The following is a 26,568-nucleotide window of genomic DNA, read 5'->3' as shown; positions in this document are numbered from 1 at the left end:
TTAAATTTAAAGTATTTTTATGTGGAAAATTCCAAACATATTTAAAAGTAGAGTGTCTTGAACCCTTATATACCCAGCATCAGTTAATAATTTGCTAGTTGTTTTTTCACCAACTTTCCTTTTTGTTTCTTTCACAAATTCTGTTTTGACTAAAAATTCTCTAATCCAGTTAACATTCACACACATTTCTCTCTATCCACTAAAATCATAATCACTGGGGAAGATCATATTGTGAACATAAGATCTTTTAAATCAGGTTAGTGGATAGTTTCAAATAAATTGTCACTTTCAGATGAGCATTTGTGATCTATTGTTTTTGCCAGAGTGGAGGAATAAATATGAGTGTCTGGGGTAAGGAACATATACCTCACAGCCTGTGTCTGTCAAGTAGCAGGCAAAGATTCTGGCTTCTAATGTATGATATCCAACAAATCACCTTGAATCACTGTGAAAATAATGATATTGGATTATATACTATAAATATCTCTATTCAGTAATTGAAAGTTTAATGTAGGTTTGAGTTCAGTTTTTCTTTTAGCATCTTAGCAAAATTCATATTGATTTAGCTTCAAATGAGGAAATGTAAACGATAGTAAGAGGCTCTGAATTTCTGACTTACCAATACGAGAAAATTTTCCTGTCTAGAATGAGAGACTGACTGTGGCTTAATGTGTTAATACCTGCTTTTCCCTAGAGAGCCTCCTTTTCACCTCACCAGAAGAGGCTGGGGCGAGTTTCCTGTCAGAGTTCAAGTTCACTTTAAAGACAGCCAGAACAAACGGATAGATATCATACATAATCTGAAGGTATTGTAACAAAACATTGTTCCCCAGAAGTGAATTACCTCCTTTTTTTTTTTTTTTTTTTTTTTTAAATTAGAGAGTGTGAGCTGGGGGGAGGGGGGGACAGAGGGGCGGGGGGTGGGGAGAGAGAGAATATCTTAAGCAGTCCCATAACCTTGGGATCATGACCTGAGATGAAATCAGGAGTTGGATGCTCAATCAACTGAGCCACCCAGGCACCCCTGAAGTTCCTCTTTGTGTCTGGTTACTTAAAGCAATGGGTTAGGCCTCCTGAGAGAAGTAGCTAAGGACAGTGGAAGCAGGGTTAATATTTTTGATTGTGTGATGCATACTGCTACAAGACTCCTTTGTTCCCTGAAGGTTGGGGGAGCAGTTGCACTACAGCAGAATGTATGTTCTTTAAAAAGATGAACTGGTCAGAGAATCAGAAGACTTGAGTCTCTGATCAAAGCTCACTGTTACTGTGTTACCTGAGACTAAGTGACTGAAATCTTTAAAAAATCTACGGGGTGCCTAGATGGCTTGACTGATTAAGCATCCAACTTTTGATTTTGCCTCAGGTCATGATCTCCTGGTTTGTTAGATCAAGCCCCATGTCAGGCTTTGCACTGAGCATGGAGCCTGCTTGGGATTCTCTCTTTCTCTCTCTCTCTTACACAATAAATAAACATTTAAAAAAACCTATTTACTTTTTTGTAAAATGAGGCAAATAATAAGCCTGTTTATCTCATAAGGATATAGAATAGAATATGTTTATCTTGGAAGCATTAAGACAGGAGTGAACATATTTTAGAAAGTTGAAAGTACTGTACAAAGTTGTAATTTCGTATTTTAAGAAATCCCTTATTAATATATCCACATGGTTTATTATGCAGCCATTTTAAGTTATATATTATGATGTGTTTTCTATACCTGGGGAAAAACTACCAACTCTGGCAAGTGAAAAGCACAGGGTATAATATGTATGTATAGTATGAAGTCAACTGTGATTTTAAATAGGTGGAAAAAACACAAAAGAAATATACCAAAATGTTGGAGTAATTGTAGTATGACATTGTGGGCAATTTCTCCTGCCCTTATTTTCTATTTTTTGTTTTTGTCTTTTTCTAATTTTATATAATAAGCATGTTTAACTTTTATGATTGGAAGACCATTTTTTAAAATGTTTTCCTAGTTCCTCTATGTAGTCTCATGTAGATTTTCTCTACATAAGATAAAATTCTAATATTAAACTTCTCCCAAAGCACCCTTACTTTGTGGTTTACCACATTATTCCCATTACTGGCTCCCAAAATTGAACTAAATGAATGTCGGTACATCTGCAGAATTCCCTTTGTTCTACGAATACAACTTTTTCTTTCTTTCTTTTTTTTTTTAAATGCTTGTTTATTTTTGAGAGCAAGAGAGACAGAGTGTGAGCTGGGGAGGGGCAGAGAGAGAGGGAGACACAGAATCTGAAGCAGCTCCAGGCTTCAAGCTGTCAGCACAGAGCCTGATGTGGGGCTTAAACTCACAAACTGTGAGATGAGATCATGACCAGAGCCAAAGTTGGACACTTAACTGGCTGAGCCACCCAGGTGCCTTACAAATACAACTTTTTCAACCTTAAGGCTAAAATTTGCTCTCCATTGGTGACAGCACTGTTAAACTTTGTGTTTAAGTTATATCTGAGAGATTACTATAAGATTAGATTGCATTATAACCTAGCAGAGGAACTGGAATGGAATCAAGCACATACAGCCACTTTGTTCAGAGGGGCAAGATTAGAGGAAGGTCTAAAATAGTTGCTTTCCTTTTATCTTATTTTAAGCACTGCACATACTAATCTTACATTGCACTGGGCCCAGCCCTAATTTCTAAAATATAAGGAATTATTTACATAGTTCTTATACTATTATATTGTCCGTATCACTTAGAGGTCCTGATGGAAGTTTGAGACACAGTTTTTGTTTTGTATTATTTTATTTTATTTTATTTTATTTTATTTTATTTTATTTTATTTTATTTTATTTTATTTTATTTTATTTTATTTTGATGTTTTCATTTATTTAAAAAAATTTTTTTTCTTAATGTTTATTTTTGACAGAGAGAGAGAGAGAGAGAGCGCATGAGCAGAAGAGGGGCAGAGAGAGAGGGGGGGGAGACACAGAATCTGAAGCAGGCTTCAGGCTCTGAGCTGTCAGCATGGAGCTCAGTGCAGGGCTCGAACTTGTGAACCATGAGATTATGACCTGGGCCAAAGTCGGATGCTCAACCAACTGAGCCACCCAGGTGCCCCAAGACACAGTGTTTTTAAAAGGACAGTATTTAAGTTTTTTTATCGGCTTTTCTGGAAAGCTTAATTTTATTATTATGTATTGATAGGCCTTCAGGCCTTAAACACTGTGTTGTGACCATGTGATCTTTGTACTGGAGTATTTTCCCTTTTATTGCTGTGTTAAATCTCAGAGCCATCTTGGATTCTCCCCTCTTTGTTCTAAATATTTGTTCAGTTGCAGACTATTATTCTTTCTTCATCATCTTTCTTAGATTCTACCCTTCTCCTTTCCTGCTCTTGCCTAGGCTATTATTCTAATGTCTCCTGATTAAGTTCTTTAATTCTAATCTGTCTCCTTTACCCTAAATCCATTCTGAGCACCATCAGATTAGTCTTCCTGAAATAGGAAAACCATTATGCTGTTCCTCTCTGAGAAACCTTCATTGAATTCCCTTTACTCAAGTTCAGACTTCCCTGACTCTTCAGGGCTCTTCACATTTTGACTCAACACACTTTTTTCCTACATTATCTCACACTAATGCCCTGCATGGACATCCTACTCCAGCCAGGTCAGTTATTCACATCCCAGAAATGCCCTGGGCCTTCTTCTCTTGTGTTTGTTTGTTTGTTTGTTTTGTTTGTTTTTAATAATGCCTGTTTGAATTCTTAACATTCTTCAAGTTCAGATTCCTATGTAACTTTTCCTGACTAAACCCATAGTGATCTCTCTGTATTTTGAAATGCTGCTGGAATGCTTAAAAATCTATATTTGATACTGTAATAATTACATTAAGTACTAAGTACTCAAGTATTAGAGGTATGTAAAATTTGAAGTTCCCAGAATCTATGAAATTCCCACATCCTGAATCCCTGATGAACCATCACCATGGAGCACAGTAATTCCCAAAACAACCCTTTTATCCATTTTGTAAATAAACTTTTGGAAGATTCTTCCATAAATTTAACTAAAACTGTCTTTTTTTTTTTTTTTTGTAAAAAAAAACAAAACAAAAAACCTTGATCTTATTTGTCCTAGTTTGATTTCTAGAATAGCACAGGACAGGACTTTGTGTTGTTTTATAAGAATCCTAAAAATGTTTAATGACGGCCTTCATGGCTCTTCTTAAATCCTTTCCAGGCAGAACCTATTCTTCTTTTTTTTTTTTTTCCTTAACATTTATTTATTTGTTTATTTATAAATTTTTTTTTTTAACGCTTATTTATTTTTGAGACAGAGACAGAGCATGCACGGGGGAGGGTCAGAGAGAGGGAGACACAGAATCTGAAACAGGCTCTAGGCTCTGAGCTGTCAGCACAGAGCCTGACGTGGGGCTCGAACTCACAGACCGTGAGATCATGACCTGAGCCGAAGTCGGCCGCTTAACTGACTGAGCCACCCAGGCGCCCCAACATTTATTTATTTTTGAGAGAGAGAGAGACAGAGCATGAGCAGGGGAGGGGCAGAGAGAGAGGGAGACACAGAATCCAAAGCAGGCTCCAGGCTCTAAGTTGTCAGCACAGAGTCCAACGCAGGGCTCAAACCCATGAACCACGAGATCATGACCTGTGTTGAAGTTGGACGCTTAACCAACTGAGCCACCCAGGCGCCCCCAGGCAGAACCTATTCTTGTAACATTCCTTGTACACAGTGCTTTCTAGTTTCTCTTGCCATTTGGATAACAGTTCTAGGTTATCAATGTCTCTCATAAAGTATGGTCCCAAGAGTGAAACATAGGCCACTACAGATTACAGCGAGACTATTATTTCCATGCTGTGGAGAATATGAACATAAACTAAACAAAATAGGAACAAAAAAGGAACAAAAACTAAAAAAAAAAAAAAAAAAAAAAAAAAGAAAATGGGCATAGCCTAAAATTGCCCACATCATTAAAAAGAAATTTTTTTTAATGTTTATTTTTTGAGAGCGAGAGAGAGAGAGAGCACAAATAGGTGAGGTCCAGAGAGAGGAAGACACAGAATCCAAAGCAGGCTCCAGGCTCTAGGCTCTGAGCTATCAGCACAGAGCCAGATGCAGGGCTCGAACCCATGAACTATGAGATCATGACCTGAGCCGAACAAAGTTGGATGCCTCACCAACTGAGTCACCCAGGCGCCCCGCCCACCTCCTTTTAACAGTCATACTGTTGGCTAAGGTTTAAGTATTAAAATTCTAGATCTCTTCCATGGAACGAGTGTGAATTCACCCTGCATTGCCTTTTTTGTTACGAAACTAGTTCTCATGACTGAGTTGTCATGTCTGTGTTGGCTGCTAAGGACCTCAGCCAGAACTTGAAATGTACTTTTTGCAAGTCTTAGAGTTTTCTATTTACTGATTAGTAAATCATCTTTCCTTTTTACCAAACTTAATAGTTTTCCCCCATTGATCTTACTGTGTAATGTTTATATTGATAAGCTCCACAAATCCTCTTTTTTTTTTTTTTTTTTTTTTTTTGGTGAGGATGGAGGTTTGAGTGCTTTATTGCAAAAAGCAAAAATGCTGTTGAGGAACAAATTGTTTATGCTAAGCAAAAACTTTTTCTGATTTTTATCTTTATTGAAATACAGTTGACATACAGTGTTATATTAGTTATAGGTATACAGCATAGTGATTTGACAATTCTATACGAAACTCAGTAAGTGTAGTCACTGTACAAAGTTACTACAGTATTATCAACTGTATTCCCCATGCTGTACTTTTCATCTCTGTGACTTACATAACAGGAAGATTGTACCTCTTAATCTCCTTCACTTATTTTGCCCAACACCTTACCCCTGTCCTCTCTGGCAAACACCAGTTTGTTCTCTGTATTTGTAGGTCTGTTTCTGGTTTTTGTTTGTTCATTTGTTTTGGTTTTTAACATTTATTTATTTATTTTTTTTTTGAGACAGAGACAGAGCATGAACGGGGGAGGGGCAGAGAGAGAGGGAGACACAGAATCAGAAGCAGGCTCCAGGCTCTGAGCCATCAGCCCAGAGCCTGACGCGGGGCTCGAACTCACAGACCGTGAGATCGTGACCTGAGCTGAAGTCGGACGCTTAACCGACTGAGCCACCCAGGTGCCCCTGTTTTGGTTTTTAGATTCTACACATCAGTGAAATCCTATAGTATTTGTCTTTCTCTGCCTGACTTACTTCACTTAGCATAATAGCCTCTAGGTCCATCCATACTGATGCAGATGGCAAGATTTCATTCTTTTTTATGGCTAAGTAATTGTGTGTGTGTGTGTACAGATTATTTTTTTAAAGTGATAGTATAAATAAAATACAGGAATAAGAACTGAGCATTTTTGTATGTAGGTGTAAAGTTTGTTTATGTTACATTTTTTACATCATCTTTGTAAACACCATCTAAATGGCTAGAATACTTCACAGTTGATGGTTCAGGATTTACTTAAGCATTCCTCTATAGCTGGACTTTTATGTCTCCAGTTCATGGCTATAGTAAACACCATTTTGTGTAAAACTTCCTCCATTTTTAGATAGTGCTTAGAATATTTTTAGAAGTATATAGTTTATATTAAAGGTATAATAACTATATGATTGAGGTTGTTTTTATTAATTTTACTCATCCCTCCAATTCAGAGGGTTTTTATCGAAGTGATGAATAGATATATTATGAAAAAATAGATCCTATGTTACGAAGACTTGTGGTGAAAGGGGTTTTAGATGAGATTGTATCCTAAGATTTATAAGTAAGCTTAGTGAAACTTTACACTCTTCTTTTGTCTTTCAATAGCTGGATAGAACTTACACTGGCCTGCAGACTCTTGGAGCAGAGACGGTAGGTTTTTCCTGCAGTATTATTTGGGAATAAGTAGAATGAAAATTGATCTTCATTTTTAACTGGAAAAAAACGAGTGCTGAATTTTTTAAAGAGTTTTTCTTCTCCCTTTTTAAATAAAAAAAAAAAAAGATTAAAATGCACATAAAGTATCATTTTAACAATGTTTAATTGTACAGTTAAGAGGTATTAAATATACTCACATTTTTGTGCATGTATTGCTATCATGCATCTCCAGAACTCTTTTCCTCTTGGAAAACTGAAACTATCCCCATTTACAGTAACCATTCCCCTTTCCTTTCAACCCCTGGCAAACACCCTTCTACTTTGGGTCTCTGTGAAGTTTTGACTACTCTAGGCATCATATAAGTGGAATTATGCAGTCTTCTTTTTTTTTTTTTTTGATTGGCACATTTTACTTAGCGAAATGTTCTCAAGGTTCATCAGTGTTGTGGCGTGCATCACAATTTTCTTCCTAAAAAAGGCTGAATAATATTCCATTGTATGTATATACGTTTTGTTTATCCAGTGATCTGTTAATGAACACTTGAGTTGCTTACATCTTTTGGTTATTTGAATAATCCTGCTAAGAACATGGGTGTATAGATATCTGTTTGAGTCTATGCTTTCAGTTCTTTTGGGTACATACCCAAGACAGTGGAATTGCTAGATCATATGGTAGCTCTATTTTTTTTTTTTTTTTTGGAAGATTTTATTTTTTAAAGAAATCTCTATACCTAGCATGGGGCTTGAACCTACAGTCCCAAGATAAGTAGCTGTACACTCCACTGACTAAGCCAGCCAGGTGCCCCATGGTAGCTCTATTTTTAATTATTGAGGGACAGCCACAGTCTTTCTATAGCAGCTGTACCATTTTACATTCCCACAAACAGTGCACAATGGTTCCAGTTTCTCCACCTGTTTTCCAGCACTTATTTTCTATTATTTTGCTAGTGGCCAAACTAATGAGTGTGAGGTGGTATTTCATTGTGGTTTTGATTTGCATTTTCCTAATGATTATTGATGTTGAGTATCTTTTCATGTGTTTATTGGCTGCTTGTATATGTTCTCTGGAGAAATGTCTAGTCAGATCCTTTGCTTATTTTTGAATCAGGTGTTTGGTTTTTCGTTTTTGAGTTTTAGGAGTTCTCTCTGTATTCTTGATATTAATCTCTCATCAGATCATTCTGTGTATTATTACCTATTCACTCTGTTGATCGTGTCCTTTGATGCACAGAAGTTTTTAATTTTGATGCAGTCCAGTGATTCTCTTTTTTCTTTTGTTGCCTGTGCTTTTTATATCATATCCAAGAAGTCATTGCCAAATCCAGTGTCATGAAGCTTTGCCCTTATATTTTCTTCTAAGTGTTTTACTGTTTTGGGTCTTCTGTTTGGGTCTTTGATCCATTTTGAGTTAATTTTTGTATATGGTGTGAGGTAAAGGTCTTCTTTCATTCTAATGCATGTGGATATCCAGTTTTCCCAGAACTATTTGTTGAAAAGACTGTCCTTTTCCCAGTGGTCTTGGCATTCTTGTCAAAAATAATTTGGCCATACATATGAGGTGGCATTTTATTCCAGTGGTCTATGTGTCTTCTCGATCCTAGTACCACATGGTTTTGATTACTATAGTTTTGTAATAATAAGTTTTAAAGTCTGGAAATGAGACCTCCAACTTGGTTCTTCTTCCCCATGCCCTTCCTTCCACTTGTTTTGTTGTTGGTAGTGTTCATGCTATATCAGCAGTAGCCATTATAGTTAGAATTAGCCAATTAAACCTTATTCTGTTTAGGGAAATGTGCTCTGTTGTATCAAACGGTACTTATTGAGCATGTACTCTATAGGAGACATTGGTCCTGGTAATGGGGATACAGAGAGATAGCTGCTGTTCTTAAAGAGTTATATTCTTGATAGTGTTGAGAATGGGAAGAAGATATAAAGATACTTATTGAGCATGTACTATATAGGAGACACTGGTCTTGGTAACGGGGATATAGAGAGATAGCTGCTGTTCTTAAAGAGTTATATTCTTGATAGTGTTGAGAATGGGAAGAAGATATATAGTAAACAAAAGGAAATAAGTGATATAAAGAAGAGAGTAGCTGGGGGACAAGGGAGTTGCTTTAGCTAGGTTGGTTAGGGAAAGCCTCTCTGAGAAGGTGACATTTGATTGAGACTTGATGAGAAAGAGGCAGTCATACAGGGATTTGTGGGGGAAGAGTGTTCTAAGGCATAGAAACAGCAAATAGTCCCAAATTATATGATTGGTTTCACTGGGTTATTTATCTATTAAACCAGACTAGATTACATTCTGGGGTAAGTCATTTAGTTCTTAGATTGAAATTGCCTTTGAAGTATGATTAAAAATCATTTGTTACATCTCTTAGAGTACCACGTTCTTAGACAAGCTTGGGGCTTTCTGTGACACTGATGATGGATTCATGAGTCCAATTGTTGCCTGATTGTGTAGGTAGTGGATGTTGAGCTCCACCGACATTCTCTTGGAGAAGACTCCATTTATCCTCAGTCTTCCGAGTCAGACATCTCTGATGCCCCACCATCTTTGCCTTTGACCATTCCAGCCCCAGTGAAAGCTTCCTCACCGATAAAGCAGTCACATGAGCCAGTACCTGATACTTGTGTGGAGAAAGGTAATATATTTTTCCTTATATGGAAATGGATTTTTCCTTGTACAGAGGAATCACTCTCTGGGGCATTCCTTTCTCTCATTTGCATAATATGATATTGAACTGCTTCCTGTAGAGACTGAGGAGTGTATGGAAAATAAGTTTTCCATAAATAGGCATGCTGCCTCTACCTATACAGTCCAGTTGTGAAAATAGCCAAATCCTTATTCTCAGAAAAAATTTTTTCATGAAGTTCTACATGTTTTATAGAATATAAAACTTACTAAAAGACATTAAATGTTCATTTTTTGATGATTATAATGGTTTCTTCTGACATGTTATAGGAAGAGTTTTTGGTTGTGTGTCTAGTTGTGTGAACAAGAAACAATGTTAAGTATCTATTATTTAAAGTACAATGTAACAACTGACACCACAGAAATGCAAAGGATTATAAGAGAATATTATGAAAACTATTTATGACAACAAATTGGACACCCTAGAAGAAATGGATAAATTCCTAGAAACATATAACCTCCCAAAACTGAATCAGGAAGAAATTGAAAATTTGAACAGACCAATTACCAGCAGTGAAATTGAATCAGTAATCAAAAAATGCCCAACGAACAAAAGTCCAGGGCTAGACAACTTCACAGGTGAATTCTACCAAACATTTAAAGAAGAGTTAATACCTATACTTCTCAAACTATTCTAAAAAATAGAGGAGGAAAGAAAGCTTCCAAATTCATTCTCTGAGGCTAACATTACCCTCACACTGAAACCAGATAGGCACTACAAAAAAAGGAGAACTGCAAGTCACTATCTCTGATGAATGTAGACACAAAAATCCTCAACAAGATATTAGCAAATCACATCCAGCAATTCATTAAAAAAATCATTCACCGTGATCAAATGGGATTCATTCCTGGGATGCAAGTGTGGTTCAGTATTTGAAAACCAATCAGTATGATACACCACATCAACAACAGAAAGGATAAAAACCATATCATTTCAATAGTTGCAGAAAAAGCATTTGACAAAATACATCATTCTTGATAGAAACCTTCAACAGAGTAGGTCTAGAGGAAACATACCTCAACATAATAAAGGCCATATATGAAAAAACCCATAGCTAACATCCTACTCAATTCCCCTAAGGTCAGAAACGAGAAAAGGATGTTCACTCTCACCACTTTTATTCAACATGGTACTAGAAGTCCTTGCCACAGCAATCAGACAAGAAAAACAAATCAAAGGCATCCAAATTGGTAAGGAAGAAGTATCACTGTTTGCAGATGACATGATACTATATATAAAAAACCCAAAGACTCCACCAAAAAACTACTGATAAATGAATTCAGTAAGGTCACAGGGTACAAAATCAATATACAGAAATCTGTTAACATTTCTATACACTAACAATAATAATAAGCAGAAAGAGAAATCAAGGAAACAGTCCCATTTACAATCATACTAAAAGAATAAAATACCTAGGAATAAACTTAAGGAAGTGAAAGATCTATATTCTGAAAACTGTAAAACATTGATGAAAGAAATTGAAGATGACACAAGCAAATGGAAAGATACTTGATACTCATGGATGGAAGAATAAATATGTTAATGTGTCCAGACTGCCCAAAGCAATTTAATGCAATCCCGATGAAAATACCAACAGCATTTTTCATAGAACTAGAACAAACCCAAAATTTGTATGGAACTACAAAAGACCCCCCCCAAAGAGCCAAAGCAGTCTTGAAAAAGAATAAAACAGGGGTGCCTGGGTAGCTCAGTCGGTTAGGCCTCCGACTTCGGCTCAGGTCACGATCTCGTGGTCCGTGAGTTCGAGCCCCACATCGGGCTCTGGGCTGATGGATCAGAGCCTGGAGCCTGCTTCTGATTCTGTGTCTCCCTCTCTCTCTGCCCCTCCCCCGTTCATACTCTGTCTCTCTCTGTCCCAAAAATAAATAAATGTTAAAAAAAAAGAAAAAAAGAATAAAACAGGTGGTGTCACAATCTCAGATTTCAAGATCTGTTACAAAGGTGTAATAATCAAAACACTATGGTACTGGGACAACAGCAGACACATAGATGAACAGAATAGAAAACCCAGAAATAAACCCATGCTTATATTGTCAATTAGTTTTTGACAAAGGAGGCAAGACTATGCATTGGGAAAAAGACAGTCTCTTCAACAAATGGTGTTGGGAAAACTGGACAGCAGCATATAAAAGAATGAAACAGGACCTCTTTCTTTCACTATACACAAAAACTCAAAATGGACTAAGGGCCTAAAATGTGAGACCTAAAACCATAAAAATCGTAGAAGAGAGCCCAGGCAGTAATTTCTCTGACACCTGCAGTAGCAACATTTTTCTAGATATGTCTCCTGAGGCAAGAGAAACAAAAACAAAATAAACTGTTGGGACTACATCAATATAAGAGCTTCTGCACAACAAAGGAAACCATCAACAAAACCAAAAGACAACCTAGTGAATGGAAGAAGATATCTGAAAATGACCTATCAGATAAAGGGTTAGTATCCAAAATGTATGAAGAACTGATACAACTGAACACCAAAAAAAGAAATAATTCAGGTAAAAAAATGGGCAGAAGACATGAACAGACATTTCTCCAAAGAAGACATACTGTTGGCCAACAGACACATGAAAAGATGCTCAACATCACCCATCATCAGGGAAGTGCAAATCACAACCACAAGGAGATATCACCTCACACTGGTCAGAATGGCTAAAATCAACAATGCAAGAAACAGCAAGTGTTGGCAAGGATGTGGAGAAAGGAGAACCCTTGTGCACTGTTGGGGGGAATGCAGACTTGTGCAGCCACTGTGGAAAGAACAGTATGAACGTTCCTTAAAAAATTAAAAATAGAATTACCATATGTATGATGCAGTAATTCCACTACAGTATTTACCCAAAGAATACAAAAGCATGAATTTGAAAAGATGCACACAGTATTATTGCAGCATTATTTACAACAGCCAAATTAGGAAGCAGCCCAGGTGTTCATTGATGAATGGATAAAGATGTGCTATATATGTATAATGGAATATTACTCAGCCATAAAAAGACTCAAACTTGCCATTTGCAACATGGATGGCTCTAAAGAGTATTTAAGTTCTTTTAAGTAGGGTTTTTTTTATTTAACAAGTGAGCTATTAATTAGCAAAGTTGTCACAAAGCAAAAACAGAAGTCATCTCATATGGAAACAGTTATAAGGAAAGAAATGAAATTCAAAGCAGTCAAGTTTCATCTCCAGGAATTGGTGCAGGTAAAATGTTTACTAGGATGTATGGTTTCAGCTAAGGTAGAGATTAAGTTTATGGATTATATATAGAAACCAGAGTGACTAGTAATAAAAAAAAATAAATAAATAAGTGGAAGTCCGAGAAAGACAAATGCCATGTGATTTCACTTATATGTGGAGTTTTAGGAACAAATGAACAAAAAAAAGGAGACCAACAAAAACAATAGACTCTTAATTATAGAGAACAAACTGATGGTTACCGGAGGGGAGATGGATAGGGGAATGGGTGAAATAGGTGGTGAGGATTAAGGGTACACTTGTGATGAGCACTGAGTAATGTTTAGAGTTGTTGAATCACCATATTGTACACCTGAAATTAATAGAACACTGTGTGTTAACTGTACTGGAATTAAAAATATAAGATTCATCATCAGCAAATGTATTTTGACTACGGTGTTTTTTCATTTAATAAGTATATATATCATTAAATCACTTCTCTTATATAAAACTGGTTCTAAATGGCATCAATTTACTCTCTCAGCCTATATTTTAATGTGATGTTAATAATTTAGTCCTTTTATAAGTTTTAACTATTCTTTAAATTTCAGTTGCATCTTCTTCATGGGCATTTAGCAAAATAGGGCATTATTAGATTAAGCAAATGCTTTCTTTTTTTTTTTTAATTTTTTTTTTTTAACGTTTTTTAATTTATTTTTGAGACAGGGAGAGACAGAGCTTGAACAGGGGAGGGTCAGAGAGAGGGAGACACAGAATCTGAAACAGGCTCCAGGCTCTGAGCTGTCAGCACAGAGCCCGACGCGGGGCTCGAACTCACGTACCGCGAGATCATGACCTGAGCCGAAGTCGGACGCTTAACCGACTGAGCCACCCAGGCGCCCCAACAAATGCTTTCTTTTGAGTTTTTCTTTTTTTGTAATTTATAGTTTTTTAGTTCATATAAAAAATGGCAGAACATAATACACTTGTGTACTTTTTATATTATACATGCTTTATAGTTAACATTTTCTAATTTTTTGAAAGAAGCGTTTTAATAAAATGATTCTAAACATAATTTACATTTCATCCAAAAATGTATAAAGGGTTCGTACATATGCCAATTGTGTTTTTTACTAGTGAGTGGTTTAAAGATGATTGTTGAAATAAGGGATCTTTATTGTTTCATTCTTTTTCCACGATAGTAAGGTTTTATGATTCCTAAGCAATTTCTGACTTGTCATTGACCTGTTTCCTTTCAAATAGGATTCCCAGCCAACACTGAAGCTGAGAGACACACTACATTTTATTCTTTGCCGTCTTCATTGGAACGGACGCCCACCAAAATGACAACATCCCAGAAAGTTACCTTTTGTTCTCATGGCAATTCAGCTTTTCAGCCAATAGCATCAAGCTGCAAAATTGTGCCACAAAGTCAGATTCCTAATCCTGAGTCACCTGGAAAGTCCTTCCAACCCATCACCATGAGTTGCAAGATTGTTTCAGGTATATAGGTGATATGTGTCAAGTTGATGTGTATAAAAAATTGTTGGAATGACAGAATGTATTATGGCTTTCTTTTTTTAAGTTCTTTTAAGTAGGGTTTTTTTTTATTTAACAAGTGAGCTGTTAATTAGCAAAGTTGTCACAAAGCAAAAACAGAAGTCATCTCATATGGAAATAGTTACAAGGAAAGAAATGAAATTCAAAGCAGTCAAGTTTCATCTCCAGGAATTGGTGCAGGTAAAATGTTTACTAGGATGTATGGTTTCAGCTAAGGTAGAGATTAAGGTTATGGATTATATATAGAAACCAGAGTGACTAGTAATAAAAAAGAAAAATTAGAGGCCTTTTGGTGTGGAGTTAAAGCTTTAAAGGTGGGAATTGGTTTGGGATTGAAATGTCTTTTATACTCTCTAACCACACAGAACATTACTCATTTCTGTTATCAGTGGGTAGTTCTGAGCCTTCACTTTCACTAAAGTTGAATTGTCCATTGTCTCATGACAGTCTCATGTTAGGTAGGCTTCTGGTAGGAATATACTTTATGGTTTTGACTATACCACTTCAGAAAAGACATGAAAGAGAGTCTGCAGAAATATCTAGGCAGTGGGAGCCTTCTGTATATGAAGGGAGAGAAAAGGAGTCTTTGGTGCTAAAAACAGACAACTAAGCAGAAATATCTAAGTTTTTGAAATTCATGAAAGGTGAAGGACGTATAATTTTACCTACAAGTTAGAAGCATTTTGGAACTTGCTGCTTCAGAGGTGAAATAGGCTGACATAGAAATTGGTTTGAAGTTTAGAGAAATTCATGGATGACACATTTGATCGATACAAAAACCATTGAGGATATTTAATGATACGTGGGTAACCTTTGAGAGTGTTCTGTGGGAACAGGTATCTCCGGATTGTGGCTCTGACATAGGATTGGCAGACTTGTTTTGGGTGGGTGAATTTCCTACTTTCCTATTGGAAATTAATTGTAAATCAAGACTCCTGCCTGGTTTGTAAGTCTGGCTGTTCACTTATTTCCTCTAATTTTAGTGTCTTTGAGTGTAACCATAGTTATAACAATCTGCCCAAGTTGTTAAGAGTTTTATTTAGGGATTCAGCGGTTTCACGCTGTTCTATAAAGCTCTGCTTTTTGAACTTTAATGTGCCTTGGGATGGGTGTATGGGGGAGAATCTTGTTAAAGTACAGATTTATATTTAGTGGGTCTTGGCTAGCATCTCAGAATCTGTTTTTCAAAAGCTCCCTGCTGATGCAAAGATGTGGAGAGGGAAATACACTAATCCCTGCCTCAGCTACACTGCTGCTGTTGCTCATTGTCTGAAATACACAGTCCCATTCTCTTTTCCCTGGTAGCCCTGCCCCTCTTGCATTATCTTCATCACCTTAGATGGGTTGAGTAGATCTCTTTTGTTTATTTGGTTTCTCTTTTCTCTTTTTTATTAATAAAGGTTCCCCCATATCAACTCCAAGTCCATCACCGCTGCCTCGAACCCCAACTTCCACTCCAGTCCATGTGAAGCAAGGCACTGCCAGCTCTGTCATTAATAATCCCTATGTTATCCTGGACAAGCCAGGGCAGGTTATTGGAGCCACCACTCCCACTACAGGTGTGCGTTTGATCAGTCTTTGTGTTATCCCAAAGGTTTGATCTTTCGTAAAGATGAAATCTTAGTGTGGACTTAGTAGTCATGTAATAGAGTAATGAAATCTTTATAAAAAGAGGAGAGGATCTGGAATAGTAACTCCAGTGCGGTTTCTTTCAGGGAAGATGTACTTTTTGTAAAAGTTGTATTTTTTAGGATTTTTTCTTTTTAATTTCTAAAGAGTAAAAGTGGGCCATAATTAATTTTCTTTAAAAAAAAAAAAAAAGATGTTTTATTTTTATTTGGAAGATAATTCTTTTTTGGGCCTGCAAGCAATGTAGTTATTTTCCAAATTAAACTTTAGAAAAAAGAATACCTTTGTGGACCATGTACGTGTTTCACCAGTCAAGTAAAAAAGTGATCTCTACTTTTCTGTGAATAAGGTAAATTTTGTGTGTGGGAAGGAAATTGAACTCTGCAGTTCTAAAAAGGGACCTCTGATAGGAAGAATAAGAATTGGATTCATTGTGTTTGTCACCATAATCTGTAACTACAGAGTGCTTTTCAGGTTTTTTCGCAGTATTTTCATTAACATTATTTTATGTAGTCCCTTCAATTAAACTATGTAAACACATGCTTCTAAGTTTCTGTAGCTTTAAGAGAAATAGTGAAAAGAGAAGTGACTACAATGAGACTGATTTTTTTTTTTTTTTTTTTTTTAAACATAATTGATTTAACACATGAATGTATGTTGGGTCTTTCCAGGTACTTTTTTTTTTAGAAAAGTTAGGTCCTTTAACCATGATTGTAACTGTGGAGCTCCTTTAAAAATGCTGCTTTCAGGGGTGCCTGGGTGGCTTAGTTGGTTAGGTGTCGGACTCTTGATTTCAGCTCAGGTCATGCATGATCTCACAGTTTGTGAGTTTGAGCCCCATGCTGGGCTCCACACTGAGCATGGAGCCTGCTTAAGATTCTCTCCCTCCTGCTCCCTGTGCCTGCGTGTTCTCTGTCTCAAAATAAATAAACTTAAAAAAAAAAAAAAAAAAAAGGCTTTCAGAAATTACTTAATAGCCTTTTGAATGTATTTAGAGATGCCAAATAGGAATCTTTGAGGGTGTTTAGTTTTAGGAATCAGCCAAAAGTCTTTGTAAGCAAGTTTGGTAAATGGAGCAGGTGATCAAATACCATTTTGGTCTTGATTAATTGTTGGCTATAGATAATGAGACTTACTGTTATCAGTCCCTAAAGGCAGTTGTACAGACGGAATATAAAATGTTTAATGTTGGCAGCACTTTGGAACAGGTCTAGCCTCCTGTGAAACTACTTTTATGGAGCCAGCATTCACTTGAATGCATACATTTGGCACATTGTTAAATAACCAATATCATTGTGTTCTGGTGTCTCTATTTAAATAGCAGAGTATATAATGTTTACTTATTTATTCTTCTACATGTCCTTACTAGCTTCTTGTCTGTTTTTAGGTTAACGAGGTGGTCAACTTCATAGGAGGAATCTCTAAGTGTTTTTTCTATAATAATTTCATGGTTGTGAGTTTTCAACCTTTGAAAATGAAAAATATTGGGGGAAAAGGGAAGGTTGGTGGAAAATACTTTAAAGTTACATTTTGTAAATTTTTTTGTGCTTTATTTTTAAATATGCCTTGCTTATCAGGAAGTCCTACAAACAAGCTCTCTACTGCTTCTCAGGCCTCCCAAGGAACAGGTTCCCCTATTCCTAAAATTCATGGAAGCAGTTTTGTAACATCTACTGTCAAGGTAATACTCTTATTGCATTATTACACTTTGCCAGTTTCTAAACACAGTAAGTTCAAGCTCAGCAAGAATTTAAGTAGAATCTTCAAGCTAGTAAGAATCTTGAAGACCATCTACTCCAGACTCCCCTACCTTACTCTTGACCTTTTCCTAGTGTAGAAAGTGTTTTCTCAATACTTCCATCAGTTGGACAGTTGGTATCTATTTGAAAACTTACTATGATGGGGAGGCAGCTATTTTGAGGGGGGGGGAGGGGTCAGTTTTGTTACACATTTTTCCTTATAAAATTTTTCCTTATTCATCTGGCAGTATACGTCTTTTCTTCCTATATTTGTACCAATAAGGAGTAAATACATTTTTTTTCTAGGTGTCAGCCATGTAGTTACTTGAAAATGATTCTTATCTTTCCACAATTTTTTTCTTTGTCCTCTCCCCCGCCTTCTTCAGAGTAAGAAGGCCTTTAAAATTAGAACTTAAGGTATGCTCTGACTTGTTCATCTAAGAGTGCTAGGTATCTGCTCATTGTTTAGCAAAGATAGTCCCTACTGTTTGGTTAGTTATTCAGCTTACTCATCATGGTCATGGCTGCCTAGAGACTTTGAGGTATAAACTCATGTGTGAGAAAGAACTAAGAATTCAGAGATCATCTCCTATGTGACTAGTGCTAACACAACATTTCTTATATGTAAGCAGTTAATGGTGATGCTGTTGAATAGTTTTCTGGTCCAAGGTGACATTTTTCTGAGTTCAGTGCTGTCTGTGAACACGTGTTACATGAATGCCTAAATTGTAATAATTGCCTTGAAGGCTGTAATTCTCTGTCAGTCTGTTTTTTAATGTTTGTTGATCTTTTCGTTACACAGCTAAGCAGTGTTCTTAACTTTGTTACTTGTCCCTAATTTATGGCAAATTGCCTCTGAAATTTACAATTTGTATTTGAGAATTAGAGACAAGTGACAGTAATTTTGAATGTTGACCTTCATTGTTTTTGCATTTAATAACTCTTCAGGTTCTTTTTGTTGTCTTTTAAATACTTATTGAAAAATTTCTGCCTGTGTTGGGTATTTATTTGGAGTAAAGATAAGTCAAGTTGTGTAAGTACTATTGAAAGGGTATAAATACTAAAACACTCTAACCACCTGTTACATTTATTTATTTAGTGCCTAGACTCTAGGGATAGAAAAGAAATAAAGTACAGTGTCAGTCTTTTTCAGTGGCTTATGACCTGGCAGGGGACTAGACATGTACACCAATGAGTCAGTCAAATGTTAGATAAGACTCTACATTGTTAGATAAGAGTCCACATTGTATCTACATTGTAGATAAGAGTCTACAAATGTTAGATAAGAGTCAAATGTATGATAAGAGTCTTTTCAGCCTGTGAGGGGCACAGATGAGTAGGTTCTTGCCAGGTTATAGCCTTTCCTTGCATTTGGTTTCTAAGACAATATTAAAATGCAAGTGTGGGGGCTTGGAAGACTCCAAAGAGTTTTGAGCTTTTAGTTTTCTTTTGTGTATTGGTTATGTTGCTAGAGGATGTCACAGATTTATGTTAAATATAAGTGACTGGGATATCTGAAATCACTTATTGTATCATAATTGAACAGTGTATATTTTTACATACACAGCAGGAGGATTCTTTGTTTGCATCTATGCCACCTCTTTGTCCAATTGGGAGTCACCCTAAGGTTCAGAGTCCCAAGCCTATAACTGGAGGACTTGGAGCTTTCACAAAAGTGAGTATTTGTTAGGGCATTATCCCATGAGTTGATATGGTTTTGTTACGTAATAATTTTTGTGGCATATTGGAGTTGACGGACACTACCTTACTACACGTTACTTTTTAGTATGCCTTAATTCTTAAGATCTTACTTCTGCAACATGTTTTCATTTATTCAGTAGTGTCCACAGGGCAGCCTTTGGAGTCCAGCAAGATGGTAACTCCAGAGAGCACAAACGTTGTGTGTGTTTGTTTCTTCTGCCATTTGCCACCAAAATCCAGAACAAATGGACTAGGTTGGGTTTGCAGAAATACAGGATCAAATCCAGATCCTACTTGTGGTCCTTTTGATAGCTCTTATGGGCTATATTTAAGCGGGGTTTTTTTGTTTGTTTTGTTTTTGTTTTTGTTTTACTCTCCTGGTGGGGTCAATTTTTACAGAGCTTCATTCATTCATTCATTCCTACAAGCTGAATAGATTCAGATATTAGTGGCTTTTTTCATGGAATGTTTATTCAGTGTCGTTATCATGTTTGTTGCCAGGTAATCATCAAACAGGAACCTGGTGAAGCCTCTCATGTGCCTGCAACAGGGGCTGCCAGCCAGTCACCACTCCCTCAGTATGTGACTGTGAAAGGGGGTCACATGATAGCTGTGTCCCCTCAAAAACAGGTCCTAACTGCTGGAGAAGGGACATCCCAGTCACCAAAGATCCAGCCCTCCAAGGTTTGAATTGGGTAGGGATGGGGAGGTCATTATGTAATTGAACATTATTTCCCTAAATAATAGGCAGGTGCTGACAAGATTCAGGTGATAGGATTGCTGATTCCAGGAAAACCTGTAGATGGAAGCCATGTTGGAAAAGCAAGTCAGTCAATGTTAAACCCATCTGCTCTTGCAGTAATCTTTGACAAGAGCAGCGGTGTGTCATGTAGAGGGCCCCAGAACAGTTGAGGAGGCAAAGGGACACTGTCATCTGACAATAAAGGTGATAGACTTCATGTACACAACTTCCCACTTGATTCAAGTGTAAAGGCCACGGGACCAAGGTCTACTGTTTTCTTTATTTCTGGTAGGCAAGTGCTACAGTTTACACCTCTGATGTTCAGGCTGTGTGATCTCTTTATTGACTCTTGACTCTTTTTTTTTTTTTCCTGATTCTTGACCCTCGAGAGAATTTATTTGTTTTATAATTTGGAGATGTGAGGAATTAATATATCGAGAGAACTATAAAATTGCATGTAGATTCATGTTTTCCTGCATTGGTTGTGCTTATGAGTGCCTGTGTGTGTCCTCTTCTCACACGCTGTCTGTAATTCTAAAACAGCCTTGTAAGGTGGATACTCTGCACCCCATTTTACAAACAAGGAAGCTGTGGCTCTGAGGGGTCAACCAACTTCCTTAAGAGTTTATAGCTAACAAGTGACACAGGATTTGAACCTAGGTCTGCTGATTCCATAATCTTCCATTGCAGAGCTAATTAAAATTTGTGAGCCATTGTCTGGAACCTAAACACGCTTTTAGAACATAGTTAAATTAGCTCATTTTGGGGGCAGATACATTGTAAAGCTATCCAGAATATTACATGAAGTGCTTTTCAACTTGAAAGCCAGCCTATCTAGGGGTAGATGAATTGCTTTGAGAAGAGTACTTTAAAATAGAAAAATGGTTTTAGATATTTTGGTTAGTTTAGATAGCTACACATGAATTGAGACAAAAATTCATGTTCTAAAATCTGTATGGTTCTAAAATTTATAAGAATCCATTAACCACTTTCCCAAATTTATCTGGTCATGACTCATCTGATGATTAAAATATATAGATACTGACGCTCAGTTGGTTAAGTGTCCAACTTCAGCTCAGGTCATGATCTTGTGGTTTGGGAGTTCAAGTCCTGCATTGGGCTCTGCACTGACGGTGCGGAACCTGCCTGGGATTCTCTCTCCCTCCTTCTCTGCCTCTTTCCCACATGGACATGCATTCTCGCTCTCTCAAAATAAGTAAATAAATTAACTTTAAAACGTATAGATATAGATACTGAGGCCCCCATCAAACTTTCTGAATCAGAATATTCTTAGGGGCCCTAGGAATCTGGATTTTTATTAAGCCATCCTGCTGACTCATGTGATTAGGCAAAATTAGGAACCACCAAGCTATAGCATCATATTTGACTTTGGGGCTTCTCTAGCCAGAATCACGAAGACAGGCACCCCCAACTGCTTCCCAGTGCTCCATTTTTTTGGCCTTAGGGGTAAGCCTTTTGGCAAAGTCCTTTCTGTTACTATTATCTGGGCTTGTTACTCAGACACATTTTACATGTTCTTCAGAATCTAATTTGCTTCACCAAAGTTACATGGAATGTCTGATTTAGGTTTTTGAGTCAATAGTATTGCTGTTTATGCTCAGAAGCTCTGAACAAATTAGTTTCACTTTTTTACACTTTGCAGTTTGCAAATCCACTCCTCTGTGTTGCTGAACAACTGTATTGGCTTTCTTGTCACATTGCCACCTACTTAATGGCAATGCAGAACTAAGAAAAAATGGATGGGTTTGTGCTAGAATGCCCTGAATAGAGTTTAAGGGCACCTGAAAAAGGCATAGAGGAGTGTGAAAGAAATGCGCAAAAGCAGAAGACCATGAGAAAAGACATTTCCTGTTTACCTAGGAAATTTAGTGTATGCTTTGGACTCCAGATAAGGAGCTGTCTGCAAGTACAGACTGTCCCTGGTTATTGCTGAAGTGCCTGCCCAGAAAGCAGAAGCTTGAGCAAAATGATACTGTTTTACCTTCCATTCAACTTTGGCACAATAGAAATACAGCTTATCTTTTTTCATGAAAGTAGAGAGGTGCTGTTTTAAGGGACAGCTAAGTACTTAGTGGGTTCGTGTGAGAAAGAACCAGTGTGGCATAGTAAAAAGAAGGTGAGCTTTGGAGTTAGAGCCTTTTCCAGATCTCAGCCACTCCTTGCTTGTGTGACCTGGGCAGGTTTGTCTTCCTAAACTTTGTTTTTTCATCTAGTAAAAGGGAGTAATACTCTCCTCTGCCTTTCAGAGTTATAGGAGAATTAGAAACCATTGTACATGAAGGACTTAGCACAGAGCGAGCGCTTAATAAATGATAGTAGCTTAAATGACTACGGACAAATCCTATGTAAATGTGCAGGAGTACCATGTACTTATCATTAAGTACTAAATCATAATTGGCCATACTCTTCAGTGTCTGGAGAGAAAATTGCATACATAGAATCCTTACTTTCTGGTTGTTAAAGTAAATTCTGACTTGCAAAGGTCTGTACAGAGCACAAACAAAAACACTGAATCAGAGCATGAATCAAAGTGAAATATTTACAACAATATAGAACAAAGGGTGTCTGCTTTGTGACACTAAAGGAAGTTAGGAATGCAGAGAGAAGTGAATGGGAAAAGTTCACGTTCTAGGCCAAAGTGTTATATTGTAAAAAAAAAAAAAAGAAAAAGAAAAAGAAAAAAGAAAGAAAAACTAATTTGAGGTTATAGTGACCTACTTAAGAGTCTTCCTTATGATGTCTGTAGACAGCTGTGAGTAGGATTTTCCCCAGTAGAATTCCAGACTTCCTCATTCTCTCTTTTTTCAAACAAGATGGGAGTTGGGGGGTGCTAATCTTGCCAGTGGTATGCTCCTAGTGGATAAGCTCTGCTAATCAAAACTGCCCTCCTGTGGCCAACTTGGGATACCACATTTTATTTAGCTCTTGGGAGAGATTACATATGTCATATCCTGGAAATTTTGAAGCCGTTGAGTGAGAATAGAGGTTGATACAGCTGAGAAAAGCAAGTTAAGATGCATGGAGTTTTAGAAAAGAAAATAGGTCCAATCCATATGTTTTCCTTTAAGATTTTTTTGCTTTGTTTGTTGGTTTAGGAACACGAAAATAGGGGCGCCTGGGTGGCTCAGTCGGTTCGGCGGCCGACTTTGGCTCGGGTCATGATCTCACAGCTTGAAGGCATATAGGTTCGAGCCCCATGTTGGGCTCTGTGCTGCCAGCTCAGAGCCTGGAGCCTGCTTCAGATTCTGTGTCTCCCCTCTCTCTCTGCCCCTCCCCTGCTCATGCTCTGTCTTTCTCTCTCTCTCAAAAATAATAAACATTTTAAAAAACTAAAAAAAAAAAAAAAGGAACATGAAAATAGATGATGTGTAATTTAGTTCATGCAGTGAATTACCAAATTTGATATATTCAGGAAATGTGAAAACTCTCGTCTTGGGAAAAAAAAGTTTGACTACTATAAAAGAGAAATACAAAAACCAGAAGCCTAAGTTTTTCTTTCACTCATAAAAGACCAGTAGGCAGTTCTAGTATGTCGCTTCGACAATCATCAAGAATCTAGACACTCATATCTTGTTGCTCTGCCATTCTCAAAATTTGGTTCTCAAGTTGTGGGCTAATAAGATAACCATTTTATCTCATGCCACCATGTTTGCATTTCTGGCCAGCAGGAAGAGAAAAGGAGGTGTAAGGAGGCATAACCCAAAATTTGCACTCATCACTTCTCTTCCTATTCTTTTAGCCAGAAATCAGAAGACCAGCTCTAGGCTGGGAAATATTCTATGTGGCCATGTCCACATAGCTAAAAACCGGGAGCTCTCTTACTATGAGAGAGAAAACAAGAATGGATATTGGGATTCAACTGGCACTTTGTGCCGTATTCCAAAAATGTTTTCCTACGTTAAGAAACTTTTTTTTCCATAAATACACAGAAAAGTTCTTGATTGGGGTGCCTGAGTGGCTCAGTTGGTTGAGCATCTGACTCTTGGTTTCACCTCAGGTTATGATCTCATGGTTTCTGGGTTCAAGCTCTGCTTTGGGCTCTGCGCTGACAATGTGGAACATGTTTGAGATTCTCTCTCTCTCTCTGCCCCTCCCCTGCTTGCTCGTGTGCTTGCTCGCTCTGTCTCAAAATAAATAAATAAACTTAAAAAAAAAAAAAAGCTGATTAATAAGAAGAGTTTATACTTCCACATCTGTAGGGGAAGTGACTATGCCCAGCTCTGGCCACAGCGACACTCCATGTTGCCTTCAGAATGAGGCTTATACAGTCAGAGTAGAGAGATCTGGATTGTTTTAACCATGCCAGTATAGCTGGGAGGATTTTTCTTCTCTATTCTAAGTTAACTTGCTTTTCCCCATTGAGTCTTTGAGTCTTTTCTTCTTCCTTTCCATCCTTCCTTTCCATCCTGCCTTAAACTTACATGAAAGTGGAGAGACTTTGGTAATGAATCCTATAATGCCCATTACCCAGTTTCAACAATTATCAACATTTTGCTAATCTTATTTCTCTTTCTAGGATATTTTAAAGCAGATACCACTTGGTATATACTTTAATTTCTTTTTGACCTAATGAGTCTAGGATTTAAGACTAAGATCCTCTGCCCTAGCCGAATGCTTATCCATTTGGTACTCTGTATCCTTTGCATCTTCATGTAACCTCATAAATTACTGTTCTTCAGTTAATTATAACCAGTGCCATGGAGAGCAGCAGCTATCATTTACTGTGTTCATCATACTGGCTAGGCATTTGATAAACTTATCCTCATTTATGCCTCATGATCTTATCCATATTTTATAAATGAGTTGTCTAAGGCTAAAGCTCACAAACATTAAATAACTTTTCCAGCTACAAACTAGTGGAACAAAACTGGGAGACCAGGTCTGACTGCTTATAAAGTCCCGTACTCTTTGTTCTTTGTTACACGGTAATTTATAACACTTGATTAGGGGACCGTTTTTTTCACATCAGTCATATTGTCCAAGCATGTGGCCAGTGTGTTTTACTGTATTCACATTCTTTGAAAAGAAACCATGTATGATTTATTAATTATTTAACTTAAGAGTTTCATTCATCAGTTGCATGTTTATCATTTATCTTAGGTAATCCTGTTGTTTTTAGTTGAAAAAAGATGCTAAAATTTCAGTAAAATACAATGATATAATCAATACCCATGTATCCTCCACCCCAAATTAACACGTTCATATTTATTTCATCTCCTATTTCCTCCTAGTAAAACATGACAGAGTTGAAGTCCACTTTGTTCTTCCCCAGAGCAACACTATCATGAATGTGAATGTGTAGCTTTCGAGTTCATACTTTGTATTGCATAAATCCATAGCCATAAATAACATGTAATGTTGTATATTTTGAAGATTTACGTAAAATATATTTATATATATATATATTCTGTTTTTCTTCAGCTCCCCTTCCATTCAGGATTTGTACTGTCAGTCTGTTGATGCTGATACATGTAGTTCTAGTGTATGCTATTCCATTGTCTGTCTTATACCACAATTTATCCATTACTCTACCTGTAGACATTAAGTATGTTGCTACATGTTATAGGTATTAAGTTTGTTGACAGTTTTTTGTAATTATAAATAATGCTATCTTGGACATTATGTTCCCTTGAGCACGTGTCTAAGATTTCTCTAGGATATATTTCTAAAAGTAGAATTGTTACAACATGGAGTATGTGAATTTTCTTTCTTTTTTTTTTTTTTTTTAAATTTTTTTTTAATTTTTATTTTTTAACGTTTATTTATTTTTGAGACAGAGAGAGACAGAGCATGAACGGGGGAGGGGCAGAGAGAGAGGGAGACACAGAATCGGAAGCAGGCTCCAGGCTCTGAGCCAACAGCCCAGAGCCCGACGCGGGGCTCGAACTCACGGACCGTGAGATCGTGACCTGAGCTGAAGTCGGACGCTTAACCGACTGAGCCACCCAGGCGCCCCTGAATTTTCAATTTTAGTGGATATGCCAGTACCTCTCTGGAGTGGCTGTACAAACTTACTTTTCTTTCATCAGGGAACAGATAGATGTTCCTATTTCCCCAGACCCTTTAGCCACTTCTTGGTGTTATCAGAGTTTAAAGTTTTTGACTCCAATCTGATGGGTGAGAAGTGCTTATGCTTTCTCATTTTCACTTTTAGAGAGCAGGTCTTTGGGTATTCTTTTAATCTTGTAAAAGACTCTTTGCAATAGTTCCTGGTGAGAAGTTCTTTTTTATGAAATAAAGAACTGGGAAGTGGAAACCCTGCCCCAATTTACCATTAATTGAATTGTTTCTTGTAATTTAACATCCTCTATTGACTTTGTCTGAAGAGTTCTGTAGTATTTTCTTACTTGAAAGAGTTCACTTTATATTTTCAGAACCAGATATTTTCAACTTTCATAATTTGGGTATTGGGTCTTTTAAAAAAATATTCTTGCTTAGACCTTTTA

The 26,568-nt window shown here is 37.0% G+C and overlaps 1 protein-coding gene across 5 annotated transcripts in view; it reads left to right on the top strand.

Moving 5' to 3' along the window:
• YEATS2 (YEATS domain containing 2) overlaps positions 1-26,568 on the top strand; it is a 112,536-nt gene that overhangs the window by 46,510 nt on the left and 39,458 nt on the right. For all 5 annotated transcript variants that reach the window (XM_053903597.1, XM_053903593.1, XM_053903594.1 and 2 more), the window contains 8 exons: positions 695-806; positions 6,797-6,845; positions 9,316-9,492; positions 13,994-14,233; positions 15,691-15,849; positions 17,497-17,600; positions 19,226-19,333; positions 19,861-20,043. In XM_053903597.1, coding sequence (XP_053759572.1) covers positions 695-806; positions 6,797-6,845; positions 9,316-9,492; positions 13,994-14,233; positions 15,691-15,849; positions 17,497-17,600; positions 19,226-19,333; positions 19,861-20,043 — 1,132 coding nt within the window. The remainder of the gene's footprint in view (positions 1-694; positions 807-6,796; positions 6,846-9,315; positions 9,493-13,993; positions 14,234-15,690; positions 15,850-17,496; positions 17,601-19,225; positions 19,334-19,860; positions 20,044-26,568) is intronic.

Source organism: Panthera pardus, unplaced genomic scaffold (assembly GCF_024362965.1).
Source record: "Panthera pardus isolate Hobbes unplaced genomic scaffold, ASM2436296v1 HiC_scaffold_16, whole genome shotgun sequence".
NCBI classification, from domain to species: Eukaryota; Metazoa; Chordata; class Mammalia; order Carnivora; family Felidae; genus Panthera; species Panthera pardus.
Note: the sequence above shows the minus strand (reverse complement) of the source record. Positions and strands in the feature narration are given on the sequence as shown.